Source organism: Somniosus microcephalus, unplaced genomic scaffold (genome assembly GCF_052327205.1).
Source record: "Somniosus microcephalus isolate GS21.2 unplaced genomic scaffold, FLI_Smic_1.0 unresolved_chr7, whole genome shotgun sequence".
In the NCBI taxonomy this organism is placed as follows: domain Eukaryota; kingdom Metazoa; phylum Chordata; class Chondrichthyes; order Squaliformes; family Somniosidae; genus Somniosus; species Somniosus microcephalus.
In genome coordinates, this window is record NW_028225185.1 from 37,233,898 (window position 1) to 37,250,343 (window position 16,446).

At 67.4% G+C, this 16,446-nt stretch overlaps 1 protein-coding gene across 1 annotated transcript in view; it reads right to left on the reverse strand.

Annotated features, from left to right (window-relative positions):
* Positions 1-527: 527 nt before the first annotated feature.
* The window catches only part of LOC147086800 (C3a anaphylatoxin chemotactic receptor-like), a 30,774-nt gene continuing 14,855 nt past the window's right edge, over positions 528-16,446 (reverse strand). Inside the window, exon 2 of the mRNA XM_085978383.1 lies at positions 528-1,621. Coding sequence (XP_085834509.1) covers positions 557-1,618 — 1,062 coding nt within the window. The 5' untranslated portion in view covers positions 1,619-1,621 and the 3' untranslated portion in view covers positions 528-556. The remainder of the gene's footprint in view (positions 1,622-16,446) is intronic.

Consider the following 16,446-nt stretch of genomic DNA (forward strand, 5'->3'; position numbering starts at 1 on the left):
ATAACAGAGCCCACCCTCGTGGGTGATCGGATACAACAAGGAGGAATACCAGCCAGTCGACCACCTTTATACCCGGGCAGGTAGGTGGAGCCATGGGCGGAGTCGGCAGTGGTCAGCCCAGGTATAGCAGCGTGACAAGAGGCAACCTCGTACAGTGATACAACAATGTGAACAGTGATAACTATAGGGAAACGATCTAACAGTGATAACTATAGTGTAACGATAGTGAACGGTAAAAGTGGTTTACCACATGGCAGTTAGAAAGATTACCTGTAATCATCTGACATTATTCTCTGACTATGTATGTTGTGTCTATATGCATCTCTCCATTTCACCTGATGAAGGAGCAGCGCTCCGAAAGCTTGCGATTTCAAATAAAGCTGTTGGACTATAACCTGGTGTTGTGCGACTTCTCACACTTGTCCACCCCAGTCCAACACCGGCATCTCCACATCATGTTTTTATTCCGGCATGGATCCCCCTTTCCCAAAACCCCACCCCCCTCCGCCCACCCCACCACCACCCCTCCCCGCGACTGTTGCGCCATCTTCCAGCATTAGAGGGCCAATTGGTCGCCCCCTTGGACGACCTTCTCGCACACCGACGGAACGGTGGATTTGGATCTCGCCTGAAGGCCCGAGATCTCGTCCTCGAAGGCCCCCTCAAAGATGTCGTGCAGGGACTTCCGCAGTTGCTCCTTGAAGCCCTGGCCCACAAAGACGTACAGGATGGGGTTCAGGCAGCTGTTGAGGTAGGCCAGGCTGCTGATCAACGGGTCGACCACCAGCAGCCTGGCCAGCAGCTCCTGGTCCCCGGTCAGGAGCAGGAGGCCCAGCACGTGATAGGGCAGCCAGCAGACAAAGAAGCAGAGCACCACCGCCGTGATCAGCCTGTAGACCTTCTTGGGCCTGGCAAAGTGGGAGCCTTTGACCCTGAGCACCAGCAAGGCCGAGCAAGCGCCAATAATCAGGAACGGCAGGAGAAAGCCGAAAACGAATCGAGTCAGCTGGATGCTGCGCTGGGCCCTGAGCTTGGCCTCCACTGTCTCTCCGTAAACGTTGATGCAGGCGACCTTGGTGTCCCGGACGATCGTCTGCCGGTAAATGAAGCTGGGCAGGCACATCAGGAAGGCCAGGGCCCAGGCCAGGCCGCAAGCCATGGCCACCAGCTTGACCGTCCGCTGGTTGCGAGACCAGATGGGGAAGACGGTCACTAGGCAGCGGTCGATGCTGATCCCGGTCAACAGGAAGACGCTGGCAAACATGTTGAGGATGGTGCCCGACGAGAGGACCTTGCAGAGGAAGTGGCCGAGCGGCCAGTGGAAGTCCAGGGCCAGCTGGGCGGTCAGGAAGGGCAGGGACAGGCAGCAGAGCAAATCGGCGACCGAGAGGTTGAGGAACCAGATGGTGTTGGGCCTCTTCCTCATGTGGAATCCGGCGATCCAGATCACCACACTGTTCCCGGGAATCCCCACCAGGAAGATGAGGCAATAGAGCACCATGGCCGCCAGGTTCAAAGATGTCGCCCAGCGCTCGTACTCCGCCAACTCGTCATCGTAGTCGAACCAAAAGTAATTCTGCTCTTCGGTCCAGTTGGCCGAAAGGTTGAGAGTGTCCATGACCTGCAGGTGGACAGGCAATGAGGAACGATTGACCAGGTGAACAGAAGATAACCGCGGTGCTGTAAGAGCGCCAGACTTCTCTCCGGCGCCTGTCCCCACCTCAGAACGTCCCAAAGCGCTTCGCAACCAATGAACAAAACACAGAAACATAGAAGATAGGAGCAGGAGTCGGCCATTCGGCCCCTCGAGCCTGCTCCGCCATTCAATGAGATCATGGCTGATCATCCAAATTCAGTACCCTGTCCCTGCCTTCTCCCCATATCCCTTGATCCCTTTAGCCTTACGAAATATATCTAACTCCTTCTTGAATATATTTAATGAATTGGCCTCTACTGCCCTCTGTGGTAGAGGACTTTTCTTTTGAAGTGTGGTCACTGTTGTAATGTGGGAAACGCGGCAGCCAATTTGCGCACAGCAAGCTCCCACAAACAACAATGTGATAATGACCGGATCATCTGTTTTTAGTGATGTTGGTTGAGGGGTATTGGCCCCAGGACACCGGGGAGAACTCCCCCCTGCTCTTCTTCCAAGAGTGGCCGTGGGATCTTTTACGTCAACCAGAGAGAGCAGAGGGGGGCCTCGCGTTTAATGTCTCATCCCGAAAGACGGCACCTCCGACAGTGCGGCACTCCCTCAGTACCGCACCTCCGACTGCGGCGCTCCCTCAGTACTGCCCCTCCGACAGTGCGGCGCTCCCTCAGTACCGCCCCTCCGACAGTGCGGCGCTCCCTCGGTACCGCCCCTCCGACAGTGCGGCGCTCCCTCAGCACCGCCCCTCCGACAGTGCGGCGCTCCCTCAGTACCGCCCCTCCGACAGTGCGGCGCTCCCTCAGTACTGCCCCTCCGACAGTGCGGCGCTCCCTCAGTACCGCCCCTCCGACAGTGCGGCGCTCCCTCAGTACCGCCCCTCCGACAGTGCGGCGCTCCCTCAGTACCGCCGCTCCGACAGTGCGGCGCTCCCTCAGTACCGCCCCTCCGACAGTGCGGCGCTCCCTAAGTACCGCCCCTCCGACAGTGCGGCGCTCCCTCAGTACCGCCCCTCCGACAGTGCGGCGCTCCCTCAGTACCGCCCCTCCGACAGTGCAGTGCTCCCTCAGTACCGCCCCTCCGACAGTGCGGCGCTCCCTCAGTACCGCCCCTCCGACAGTGCGGCGCTCCCTCAGTACCGCCCCTCCGACAGTGCGGCGCTCCCTCAGTACTGCCCCTCCGACAGTGCGGCGCTCCCTCAGTACTGCCCCTCCGACAGTGCGGCGCTCCCTCAGTACTGCCCCTCCGACAGTGCGGCGCTCCCTCAGTACCGCCCCTCCGAGAGTGCGGCGCTCCCTCAGTACCGTCCCTCCGACAGTGCGGCGCTCCCTCAGTACTGCCCCTCCGACAGTGCGGCGCTCCCTCAGTACCGCCCCACGACAGTGCGGCGCTCCCTCAGTACCGTCCCTCCGACAGTGCGGCACTCCCTCAGTACCGCCCCTCCGACAGTGCGGCGCTCCCCCAGTACTGCCCCTCTGACAGAGCTGTGCTCCCTCAGTACTGCCCCTCCGACAGTGTGGCGCTCCCTCCGGAACGCCCCTCCGACAGTGCAGCGCTCCCGCAGTACTGCCCCTCCGACAGTGCGGCGCTCCCTCAATACTGTCCCTCCAACAGTGCGGTGCTACCTCAGTACCACCCCTCCGACAGTGCGGCGCTCCCTCAGTATCGCCCCTCCGACAGTGCGGCGCTCCCTCAGTACTGCCCCTCTGACAGAGCTGCGCTCTCTCAGTACTGCCCCTTCGACTGTGCGGCGTTCCCTCAGTACTGCCCCACCGACAGTGCGGCGCTCCCTCAGTAATGCCCCTCCAACAGTGCGGTGCTCCCGCAGTACCGCCCCTCCGACTGTGCGGCGTTCCCTCAGTACTGCCCCACCGACAGTGCGGCGCTCCCTCAGTAATGCCCCTCCGACAGTGCGGCGCTCCCTCAGTACTGCCCCTCTGACAGAGCTGCGCTCCCTCAGTACTGCCCCTCCGACAGTGCGGCACCCCCTCAGTACCGCCCCTCCGACAGTGCGGCGCTCCCTCAGTACCAACCCTCCGACAGTACGGCGCTCCCTCAGTACTACCCCTCCGAAAGTGCGGCGCTCCCTCAGTACTGCCCCTCCGACAGTGCGGCGCTCCCTCAGAACTGCCCCTCCGACAGTGCGGCGCTCCCTCAGAACTGCCCCTTCGACAGTGCGGCGCTTCCTCAGTACCGCCCCTGCGACAGTGCGGTGCTACCTCAGTACCGCCCCCCCGATAGTGCGTCGCTCCCTCAGAACTGCCCCTCCGATAGTGCGGCACTCCCGCAGTACTGCCCCTCCGACAGTGCGGCGCTCCCTGAGCACCGCCCCTGCGAAAGTGCGGCGCTCCCTCAGAACCGCCCCTCCGACAGTGCGGCGCTCCCTCAGTACCGCCCCTCCGACATTGCGGCGCTCCCTCAGTACCGCCCCTCCGACAGTGCGGCGCTCCCTCAGTACCGCCCCTCCGACAGTGCGGCGCTCCCTCAGTACCGCCCCTCCGACAGTGCGGCGCTCCCTCAGTACCGCCCCTCCGACAGTGCGGTGCTCCCTCAGTACTGCCCCTCCGACAGTGCGGTGCTCCCTCAGTACCGCCCCTCCGACAGTGCGGCGCTCCCTCAGCACCGCCCCTCCGACAGTGCGGTGCTCCCTCAGTACCGCCCCTCCGACAGTGCGGCGCTCCCTCAGTACCGCCCCTCCGACAGTGCGGCGATCCCTCAGTACCGCCCCTCCGACAGTGCAGCGCTCCCTCAGTACTGCCCCTCCGACAGTGCGGCGCTCCCTCAGTACTGCCCCTCCGACAGTGCGGCGCTCCCTCAGTACTGCCCCTCCGACAGTGCGGCGCTCCCTCAGCACCGCCCCTCCGAGAGTGCGGCGCTCCCTCAGTACCGCCCCTCCGACAGTGCGGCGCTCCCTCTGTACTGCCCCTCCGACAGTGCGGCGCTCCCTCAGTACCGACCCTACGACAGTGCGGCACTCCCTCAGTACCGTCCCTCCGACAGTGCGGCACTCCCTCAGTACCGCCCCTCCGACAGTGCGGCGCTCCCTCAGTACTGCCCCTCTGACAGAGCTGTGCTCCCTCAGTACTGCCCCTCCGACAGTGCGGCGCTCCCTCCTTAACGCCCCTCCGACAGTGCAGCGCTCCCGCAGTACTGCCCCTCCGACAGTGCGGCGCTCCCTCAATACTGTCCCTCCAACAGTGCGGTGCTACCTCAGTACTGCCCCTCCGACAGTGCGGCGCTCCCTCAGTACCGCCCCTCCGACAGTGCAGCGCTCCCTCAGTACCGCCCCTCCGACAGTGCGGCGCTCCCTCAATACTGTCCCTCGGACAGTGCGGCGCTCCCTCAGTACTGCCCCTCCGACAGTGCGGCACTCCCGCAGTACTGCCCCTCCGACAGTGCGGCGCTCCCTCAGATCCGCCCCTCCGACAGTGCGGCGCTCCCTCAGTACCGCCCCTCCGACAGTGGGGCGCTCCCTCAGTACTGCCCCTCCAACAGTGCGGCGCTCCCTCAGTACTGCCCCTCCGACAGTGCGGCACTCCCGCAGTACTGCCCCTCCGACAGTGCGGCGCTCCCCCAGCACTGCCCCTGCGACAGTGCGGCGCTCCCTCAGGACAGCCCCTCCGACAGTGTGGCACTCCCTCAGTACTGCCCCTCCGACAGTGCGGCGCACCCTCAGTACCGGCCGTCCGACAGTGCGGCGCTCCCTCAGTACTGCCCCTCCGACAGTGCGGCGCTCCCTCATTACCGCCCCTCCGACAGTGCGGCGCTCCCGCAGTACCGCCCCTCCGACAGTGCGGCGCTCCCTCAGTACCGCCCCTCCGACAATGCGGTGCTCCATCAGTACTGCCCCTCCGACAGTGCGGTGCTCCCTCAGTACCGCCCCTCCGACAGTGCGGCGCTCCCTCAGTACCGCCCCTCCGACAGTGCGGCGCTCCCTCAGTACTGCCCCTCCGACAGTGCGGCGCTCCCTCAGTACTGCCCCTCCGACAGTGCGGCGCTCCCTCAGTACTGCCCCTCCGAAAGTGCGGCGCTCCCTCAGTACCGCCCCTCCGAGAGTGCGGCGCTCCCTCAGTACCGTCCCTCCGACAGTGCGGCGCTCCCTCAGTACTGCCCCTCCGACAGTGCGGCGCTCCCTCAGTACCGCCCCACGACAGTGCGGCGCTCCCTCAGTACCGTCCCTCCGACAGTGCGGCACTCCCTCAGTACCGCCCCTCCGACAGTGCGGCGCTCCCTCAGTACTGCCCCTCTGACAGAGCTGTGCTCCCTCAGTACTGCCCCTCCGACAGTGTGGCGCTCCCTCCGGAACGCCCCTCCGACAGTGCAGCGCTCCCGCAGTACTGCCCCTCCGACAGTGCGGCGCTCCCTCAATACTGTCCCTCCAACAGTGCGGTGCTACCTCAGTACTGCCCCTCCGACAGTGCGGCGCTCCCTCAGTACCACCCCTCCGACAGTGCGGCGCTCCCTCAGTATCGCCCCTCCGACAGTGCGGCGCTCCCTCAGTACTGCCCCTCTGACAGAGCTGCGCTCTCTCAGTACTGCCCCTTCGACTGTGCGGCGTTCCCTCAGTACTGCCCCACCGACAGTGCGGCGCTCCCTCAGTAATGCCCCTCCAACAGTGCGGCGCTCCCTCAGTACCGCCCCTCCGACTGTGCGGCGTTCCCTCAGTACTGCCCCACCGACAGTGCGGCGCTCCCTCAGTACCGCCCCACGACAGTGCGGCGCTCCCTCAGTACCGTCCCTCCGACAGTGCGTCACTCCCTCAGTACCGCCCCTCCGACAGTGCGGCGCTCCCTCAGTACTGCCCCTCTGACAGAGCTGTGCTCCCTCAGTACTGCCCCTCCGACAGTGTGGCGCTCCCTCCGGAACGCCCCTCCGACAGTGCAGCGCTCCCGCAGTACTGCCCCTCCGACAGTGCGGCGCTCCCGCAGTACCGCCCCTCCGACAGTGCGGCGCTCCCTCAGTACCGCCCCTCCGACAATGCGGTGCTCCATCAGTACTGCCCCTCCGACAGTGCGGTGCTCCCTCAGTACCGCCCCTCCGACAGTGCGGCGCTCCGTCAGTACCGCCCCTCCGAAAGTGCGGCGCTCCCTCAATACTGCCCCTCTGACAGTGCGGCGCTCCCTCAGTACCGTCCCTCCGACAGTGCGGCGCTCCCTCAGTACCGCCCCTACGACAGTGGGCACTCCCTCAGTACCGCCCCTCCGACAGTGCGGCACCCCCTCAGTACCGCCCCTCCGACAGTGCGGCGCTCCCTCAGTACCAACCCTCCGACAGTACGGCGCTCCCTCAGTCCTACCCCTCCGACAGTGCGGCGCTCCCTCAGTACTGCCCCTCCGACAGTGCGGCGCTCCCTCAGAACTGCCCCTCCGACAGTGCGGCGCTCCCTCAGAACTGCCCCTCCGACAGTGCGGCGCTTCCTCAGTACCGCTGCTGCGACAGTGCGGCGCTACCTCCGTACCGCCCCCCCGATAGTGCGGCGCTCCCTCAGTACTGCCCCTCCGATAGTGCGGCACTCCCGCAGTACTGCCCCTCCGACAGTGCGGCGCGCCCTGAGCACCGCCCCTGCGACAGTGCGGCGCTCCCTCAGAACCGCCCCTCCGACAGTGCGGCGCTCCCTCAGTACCGCCCCTCCGACAGTGCGGCGATCCCTCAGTACCGCCCCTCCGACAGTGCGGCGCTCCCTCAGTACTGCCCCTCCGACAGTGCGGCGCTCCCTCAGTACTGCCCCTCTGACAGTGCGGCGCTCCCTCAGTACTGCCCCTCCGACAGTGCGGCGCTCCCTCAGCACCGCCCCTCCGAGAGTGCGGCGCTCCCTCAGTACCGCCCCTCCGACAGTGCGGCGCTCCCTCTGTACTGCCCCTCCGACAGTGCGGCGCTCCCTCAGTACCGACCCTACGACAGTGCGGCACTCCCTCAGTACCGTCCCTCCGACAGTGCGGCACTCCCTCAGTACCGCCCCTCCGACAGTGCGGCGCTCCCTCAGTACTGCCCCTCTGACAGAGCTGTGCTCCCTCAGTACTGCCCCTCCGACAGTGCGGCGCTGCCTCCGTAACGCCCCTCCGACAGTGCAGCGCTCCCGCAGTACTGCCCCTCCGACAGTGCGGCGCTCCCTCAATACTGTCCCTCCAACAGTGCGGTGCTACCTCAGTACTGCCCCTCCGACAGTGCGGCGCTCCCTCAGTACCGCCCCTCCGACAGTGCAGCGCTCCCTCAGTACCGCCCCTCCGACAGTGCGGCGCTCCCTCAATACTGTCCCTCGGACAGTGCGGCGCTCCCTCAGTACTGCCCCTCCGACAGTGCGGCACTCCCGCAGTACTGCCCCTCCGACAGTGCGGCGCTCCCTCAGTACCGCCCCTCCGACAGTGCGGCGCTCCCTCAGTACCGCCCCTCCGACAGTGCGGCGCTCCCTCAGTACTGCCCCTCCAACAGTGCGGCGCTCCCTCAGTACTGCCCCTCCGACAGTGCGGCACTCCCGCAGTACTGCCCCTCCGACAGTGCGGCGCTCCCTCAGCACTGCCCCTGCGACAGTGCGGCGCTCCCTCAGGACAGCCCCTCCGACAGTGTGGCACTCCCTCAGTACTGCCCCTCCGACAGTGCGGCGCACCCTCAGTACCGGCCGTCCGACAGTGCGGCGCTCCCTCAGTACTGCCCCTCCGACAGTGCGGCGCTCCCTCAGAACTGCCCCTCCGACAGTGCGGCGCTTCCTCAGTACCGCCCCTGCGACAGTGCGGCGCTACCTGCGTACCGCCCCCCCGATAGTGCGGCGCTCCCTCAGTACTGCCCCTCCGATAGTGCGGCACTCCCGCAGTACTGCCCCTCCGACAGTGCGGCGCGCCCTGAGCACCGCCCCTGCGACAGTGCAGCGCTCCCTCAGAACCGCCCCTCCGACAGTGCGGCGCTCCCTCAGTACCGCCCCTCCGACAGTGCGGCGCTCCCTCAGTACCGCCCCTCCGACAGTGTGGCGCTCCCACAGTACCGCCCCTCCGACAGTGCGGCGCTCCCTCAGTACCGCCCCTCCGACAGTGCGGCGCTCCCTCAGTACCGCCCCTCCGACAGTGCGGCGCTCCCTCAGTACTGCCCCTCCGACAGTGCGGCGCTCCCTCAGCACCGCCCCTCCGACAGTGCGGCGCTCCCTCAGCACCGCCCCTCCGACAGTGCGGCGCTCCCTCAGTACCGCCCATCCGACAGTGCGGCGCTCCCTCAGTACCGCCCCTCCGACAGTGCGGCGCTCCCTCAGTACTGCCCCTCCGACAGTGCGGCGCTCCCTCAGTACTGCCCCTCCGACAGTGCGGCGCTCCCTCAGTACTGCCCCTCCGACAGTGCGGCGCTCCCTCAGTACCGCCCCTCCGAGAGTGCGGCGCTCCCTCGGTACCGCCCCTCCGACAGTGCGGCGCTCCCTCTGTACTGCCTCTCCGACAGTGCGGCGCTCCCTCAGTATCGACCCTACGACAGTGTGGCACTCCCTCAGTACCGTCCCTCCGACAGTGCGGCACTCCCTCAGTACCGCCCCTCCGACAGTGCGGCGCTCCCTCAGTACTGCCCCTCTGACAGAGCTGTGCTCCCTCAGTACTGCCCCTCCGACAGTGCGGCGCTCCCTCCGTAACGCCCCTCCGACAGTGCAGCGCTCCCGCAATACTGCCCCTCCGACAGTGCGGCGCTCCCTCAATACTGTCCCTCCAACAGTGCGGTGCTACCTCAGTACTGCCCCTCCGACAGTGCGGCGCTCCCTCAGTACCGCCCCTCCGACAGTGCAGCGCTCCCTCAGTACCGCCCCTCCGACAGTGCGGCGCTCCCTCAATACTGTCCCTCGGGCAGTGCGGCGCTCCCTCAGTACTGCCCCTCCGACAGTGCGGCGCTCCCTCAGTACTGCCCCTCCGACAGTGCGGCGCTCCCTCAGTAGCGCCCCTACGACAGTGCGGCATTCCCTCAGTACCGTCCCTCCGACAGTGCGGCACTCCCTCGTACCGCCCCTCCGACAGTGCGGCGCTCCCTCAGTACTGCCCCTCTGACAGAGCTGTGCTCCCTCAGTACTGCCCCTCCGACAGTGCGGCGCTCCCTCAGTACTGCCCCTCCGACAGTGCGGCGCTCCCTCAGAACTGCCCCTCCGACAGTGCGGCGCTTCCTCAGTACCGCCCCTGCGACAGTGCGGCGCTACCTGCGTACCGCCCCCCCGATAGTGCGGCGCTCCCTCAGTACTGCCCCTCCGATAGTGCGGCACTCCCGCAGTACTGCCCCTCCGACAGTGCGGCGCGCCCTGAGCACCGCCCCTGCGACAGTGCGGCGCTCCCTCAGAACCGCCCCTCCGACAGTGCGGCGCTCCCTCAGTACCGCCCCTCCGACAGTGCGGCGCTCCCTCAGTACCGCCCCTCCGACAGTGCGGCGCTCCCACAGTACCGCCCCTCCGACAGTGCGGCGCTCCCTCAGTACCGCCCCTCCGACAGTGCGGCGCTCCCTCAGTACCGCCCCTCCGACAGTGCGGCGCTCCCTCAGTACTGCCCCTCCGACAGTGCGGCGCTCCCTCAGCACCGCCCCTCCGACAGTGCGGCGCTCCCTCAGCACCGCCCCTCCGACAGTGCGGCGCTCCCTCAGTACCGCCCATCCGACAGTGCGGCGCTCCCTCAGTACCGCCCCTCCGACAGTGCGGCGCTCCCTCAGTACTGCCCCTCCGACAGTGCGGCGCTCCCTCAGTACTGCCCCTCCGACAGTGCGGCGCTCCCTCAGTACTGCCCCTCCGACAGTGCGGCGCTCCCTCAGTACCCGCCCCTCCGAGAGTGCGGCGCTCCCTCGGTACCGCCCCTCCGACAGTGCGGCGCTCCCTCTGTACTGCCTCTCCGACAGTGCGGCGCTCCCTCAGTATCGACCCTACGACAGTGTGGCACTCCCTCAGTACCGTCCCTCCGACAGTGCGGCACTCCCTCAGTACCGCCCCTCCGACAGTGCGGCGCTCCCTCAGTACTGCCCCTCTGACAGAGCTGTGCTCCCTCAGTACTGCCCCTCCGACAGTGCGGCGCTCCCTCCGTAACGCCCCTCCGACAGTGCAGCGCTCCCGCAATACTGCCCCTCCGACAGTGCGGCGCTCCCTCAATACTGTCCCTCCAACAGTGCGGTGCTACCTCAGTACTGCCCCTCCGACAGTGCGGCGCTCCCTCAGTACCGCCCCTCCGACAGTGCAGCGCTCCCTCAGTACCGCCCCTCCGACAGTGCGGCGCTCCCTCAATACTGTCCCTCGGGCAGTGCGGCGCTCCCTCAGTACTGCCCCTCCGACAGTGCGGCGCTCCCTCAGTACTGCCCCTCCGACAGTGCGGCGCTCCCTCAGTAGCGCCCCTACGACAGTGCGGCATTCCCTCAGTACCGTCCCTCCGACAGTGCGGCACTCCCTCAGTACCGCCCCTCCGACAGTGCGGCGCTCCCTCAGTACTGCCCCTCTGACAGAGCTGTGCTCCCTCAGTACTGCCCCTCCGACAGTGCGGCGCTCCCTCCGTAACGCCCCGCCGACAGTGCAGCGCTCCCTCAGTACCGCCCCTCCGACAGTGCGGCGCTCCCTCAATACTGTCCCTCGGAAAGTGCGGCGCTCCCTCAGTACTGCCCCTCCGACAGTGCGGCACTCCCGCAGTACTGCCCCTCCGACAGTGCGGCGCGCCCTGAGCACCGCCCCTGCGACAGTGCGGCGCTCCCTCAGAACCGCCCCTCCGACAGTGCGGCGCTCCCTCAGTACCGCCCCTCCGACAGTGCGGCGATCCCTCAGTACCGCCCCTCCGACAGTGCGGCGCTCCCTCAGTACTGCCCCTCCGACAGTGCGGCGCTCCCTCAGTACTGCCCCTCTGACAGTGCGGCGCTCCCTCAGTACTGCCCCTCCGACAGTGCGGCGCTCCCTCAGCACCGCCCCTCCGAGAGTGCGGCGCTCCCTCAGTACCGCCCCTCCGACAGTGCGGCGCTCCCTCTGTACTGCCCCTCCGACAGTGCGGCGCTCCCTCAGTACCGACCCTACGACAGTGCGGCACTCCCTCAGTACCGTCCCTCCGACAGTGCGGCACTCCCTCAGTACCGCCCCTCCGACAGTGCGGCGCTCCCTCAGTACTGCCCCTCTGACAGAGCTGTGCTCCCTCAGTACTGCCCCTCCGACAGTGCGGCGCTGCCTCCGTAACGCCCCTCCGACAGTGCAGCGCTCCCGCAGTACTGCCCCTCCGACAGTGCGGCGCTCCCTCAATACTGTCCCTCCAACAGTGCGGTGCTACCTCAGTACTGCCCCTCCGACAGTGCGGCGCTCCCTCAGTACCGCCCCTCCGACAGTGCAGCACTCCCTCAGTACCGCCCCTCCGACAGTGCGGCGCTCCCTCAATACTGTCCCTCGGACAGTGCGGCGCTCCCTCAGTACTGCCCCTCCGACAGTGCGGCACTCCCGCAGTACTGCCCCTCCGACAGTGCGGCGCTCCCTCAGTACCGCCCCTCCGACAGTGCGGCGCTCCCTCAGTACCGCCCCTCCGACAGTGCGGCGCTCCCTCAGTACTGCCCCTCCAACAGTGCAGCGCTCCCTCAGTACTGCCCCTCCGACAGTGCGGCACTCCCGCAGTACTGCCCCTCCGACAGTGCGGCGCTCCCTCAGCACTGCCCCTGCGACAGTGCGGCGCTCCCTCAGGACAGCACCTCCGACAGTGTGGCACTCCCTCAGTACTGCCCCTCCGACAGTGCGGCGCACCCTCAGTACCGGCCGTCCGACAGTGCGGCGCTCCCTCAGTACTGCCCCTCCGACAGTGCGGCGCTCCCTCAGAACTGCCCCTCCGACAGTGCGGCGCTTCCTCAGTACCGCCCCTGCGACAGTGCGGCGCTACCTCCGTACCGCCCCCCCGATAGTGCGGCGCTCCCTCAGTACTGCCCCTCCGATAGTGCGGCACTCCCGCAGTACTGCCCCTCCGACAGTGCGGCGCGCCCTGAGCACCGCCCCTGCGACAGTGCGGCGCTCCCTCAGAACCGCCCCTCCGACAGTGCGGCGCTCCCTCAGTACCGCCCCTCCGACAGTGCGGCGCTCCCTCAGTACCGCCCCTCCGACAGTGCGGCGCTCCCTCAGTACCGCCCCTCCGACAGTGCGGCGCTCCCTCAGTACCGCCCCTCCGACAGTGCGGCGCTCCCTCAGTACCCGCCCCTCCGACAGTGCGGCGCTCCCTCAGTACTGCCCCTCCGACAGTGCGGCGCTCCCTCAGCACCGCCCCTCCGACAGTGCGGCGCTCCCTCAGCACCGCCCCTCCGACAGTGCGGCGCTCCCTCAGTACCGCCCATCCGACAGTGCGGCGCTCCCTCAGTACCGCCCCTCCGACAGTGCGGCGCTCCCTCAGTACTGCCCCTCCGACAGTGCGGCGCTCCCTCAGTACCGCCCCTCCGAGAGTGCGGCGCTCCCTCGGTACCGCCCCTCCGACAGTGCGGCGCTCCCTCTGTACTGCCTCTCCGACAGTGCGGCGCTCCCTCAGTATCGACCCTACGACAGTGTGGCACTCCCTCAGTACCGTCCCTCCGACAGTGCGGCACTCCCTCAGTACCGCCCCTCCGACAGTGCGGCGCTCCCTCAGTACTGCCCTCTGACAGAGCTGTGCTCCCTCAGTACTGCCCCTCCGACAGTGCGGCGCTCCCTCCGTAACGCCCCTCCGACAGTGCAGCGCTCCCGCAGTACTGCCCCTCCGACAGTGCGGCGCTCCCTCAATACTGTCCCTCAACAGTGCGGTGCTACCTCAGTACTGCCCCTCCGACAGTGCGGCGCTCCCTCAGTACCGCCCCTCCGACAGTGCAGCGCTCCCTCAGTACCGCCCCTCCGACAGTGCGGCGCTCCCTCAATACTGTCCCTCGGGCAGTGCGGCGCTCCCTCAGTACTGCCCCTCCGACAGTGCGGCGCTCCCTCAGTACTGCCCCTCCGACAGTGCGGCGCTCCCTCAGTACCGCCCCTACGACAGTGCGGCATTCCCTCAGTACCGTCCCTCCGACAGTGCGGCACTCCCTCAGTACCGCCCCTCCGACAGTGCGGCGCTCCCTCAGTACTGCCCCTCTGACAGAGCTGTGCTCCCTCAGTACTGCCCCTCCGACAGTGCGGCGCTCCCTCCGTAACGCCCCTCCGACAGTGCAGCGCTCCCTCAGTACCGCCCCTCCGACAGTGCGGCGCTCCCTCAATACTGTCCCTCGGAAAGTGCGGCGCTCCCTCAGTACTGCCCCTCCGACAGTGCGGCACTCCCGCAGTACTGCCCCTCCGACAGTGCGGCTCTCCCTCAGTACCGCCCCTCTGACAGTGCGGCGCTCCCTCAGTACCGCCCCTCCGACAGTGTGGCGCTCCCTCAGTACTGCCCCTCCAACAGTGCGGCGCTCCCTCAGTACTGCCCCTCCGACTGTGCGGCACTCCCGCAGTACTGCCCCTCCGACAGTGCGGCACTCCCTCAGCACTGCCCCTGCGACAGTGCGGCGCTCCCTCAGTACAGCCCCTCCGACAGTGTGGCACTCCCTCAGTACTGCCCCTCCGACAGTGCGGCGCTCCCTCAGTACCGCCCCTCCGACAGTGCGGCGCTCCCTCAGTACCGCCCCTCCGACAGTGCGGCGCACCCTCAGTACCGGCCGTCCGACAGTGCGGCGCTCCCTCAGTACTGCCCCTCCGACAGTGCGGCGCTCCCTCCTTACCGCCCCTCCGACAGTGCGGCGCTCCCGCAGTACCGCCCCTCCGACAGTGCGGCGCTCCCTCAGTACCGCCCCTCCGACAATGCGGTGCTCCCTCAGTACTGCCCCTCCGACAGTGCGGTGCTCCCTTAGTACCGCCCCTCCGACAGTGCGGCGCTCCGTCAGTACGGCCCCTCCGACAGTGCGGCGCTCCCTCAATACTGCCCCTCTGACAGTGCGGCGCTCCCTCAGTACCGTCCCTCCGACAGTGCGGCGCTCCCTCAGTACCGCCCCTACGACAGTGGGCACTCCCTCAGTACCACCCCTCCGACAGTGCGGCGCTCCCTCAGTACTGCCCCACCGACAGTGCGGCGCTCCCTCAGTAATGCCCCTCCAACAGTGCGGCGCTCCCTCAGTACCGCCCCTCCGACTGTGCGGCGTTCCCTCAGTACTGCCCCACCGACAGTGCGGTGCTCCCTCAGTAATGCCCCTCCGACAGTGCGGCGCTCCCTCAGTACTGCCCCTCTGACAGAGCTGCGCTCCCTCAGTACTGCCCCTCCGACAGTGCGGCACTCCCTCAGTACCGCCCCTCCGACAGTGCGGCGCTCCCTCAGTACCAACCCTCCGACAGTGCGGCGCTCCCTCAGAACTGCCCCTCCGACAGTGCGGCGCTCCCTCAGAACTGCCCCTCCGACAGTGCGGCGCTTCCTCAGTACCGCCCCTGCGACAGTGCGGCGCTACCTCAGTACCGCCCCTCCCGATAGTGCGGCGCTCCCTCAGTACTGCCCTTCCAATAGTGCGGCACTCCCACAGTACTGCCCCTCCGACAGTGCGGCGCTCCCTGAGCACCGCCCCTGCGACAGTGCGGCGCTCCCTCAGAACCGCCCCTCCGACAGTGCGGCGCTCCCTCAGTACCGCACCTCCGACAGTGCGGCGCTCCCTCAGTACTGCCCCTCCGACAGTGCGGTGCTCCCTCAGCGCCCCTCCGACAGTGCGGCGCTCCCTCAGTACTGCCCCTCCGACAGTGCGGTGCTCCCTCAGTACCGCCCCTCCGACAGTGCGGCGCTCCCTCAGTACTGCCCCTCCGACAGTGCAGCGCTCCTCAGTACCGCCCCTCCGACAGTGCGGCGCTCCCTCAATACTGTCCCTCGGAAAGTGCGGCGCTCCCTCCAGTACTGCCCCTCCGACAGTGCGGCACTCCCGCAGTACTGCCCCTCCGACAGTGCGGCGCGCCCTGAGCACCGCCCTGCGACAGTGCGGCGCTCCCCTCAGAACCGCCCCTCCGACAGTGCGGCGCTCCCTCAGTACCGCCCCTCCGACAGTGCGGCGATCCCTCAGTACCGCCCCTCCGACAGTGCGGCGCTCCCTCAGTACTGCCCCTCCGACAGTGCGGCGCTCCCTCAGTACTGCCCCTCTGACAGTGCGGCGCTCCCTCAGTACTGCCCCTCCGACAGTGCGGCGCTCCCTCAGCACCGCCCCTCCGAGAGTGCGGCGCTCCCTCAGTACCGCCCCTCCGACAGTGCGGCGCTCCCTCTGTACTGCCCCTCCGACCAGTGCGGCGCTCCCTCAGTACCGACCCTACGACAGTGCGGCACTCCCTCAGTACCGTCCCTCCGACAGTGCGGCACTCCCTCAGTACCGCCCCTCCGACAGTGCGGCGCTCCCTCAGTACTGCCCCTCTGACAGAGCTGTGCTCCCTCAGTACTGCCCCTCCGACAGTGCGGCGCTGCCTCCGTAACGCCCTCCGACAGTGCAGCGCTCCCGCAGTACTGCCCTCCGACAGTGCGGCGCTCCCTCAATACTGTCCCTCCAACAGTGCGGTGCTACCTCAGTACTGCCCCTCCGACAGTGCGGCGCTCCCTCAGTACCGCCCCTCCGACAGTGCAGCACTCCTCAGTACCAGCCCCTCCGACAGTGCGGCGCTCCCTCAATACTGTCCCTCGGACAGTGCGGCGCTCCCTCAGTACTGCCCCTCCGACAGTGCGGCACTCCCGCAGTACTGCCCCTCCGACAGTGCGGCGCTCCCTCAGTACCGCCCCTCCGACAGTGCGGCGCTCCCTCAGTACCGCCCCTCCGACAGTGCGGCGCTCCCTCAGTACTGCCCCTCCAACAGTGCAGCGCTCCCTCAGTACTGCCCCTCCGACAGTGCGGCACTCCCGCAGTACTGCCCC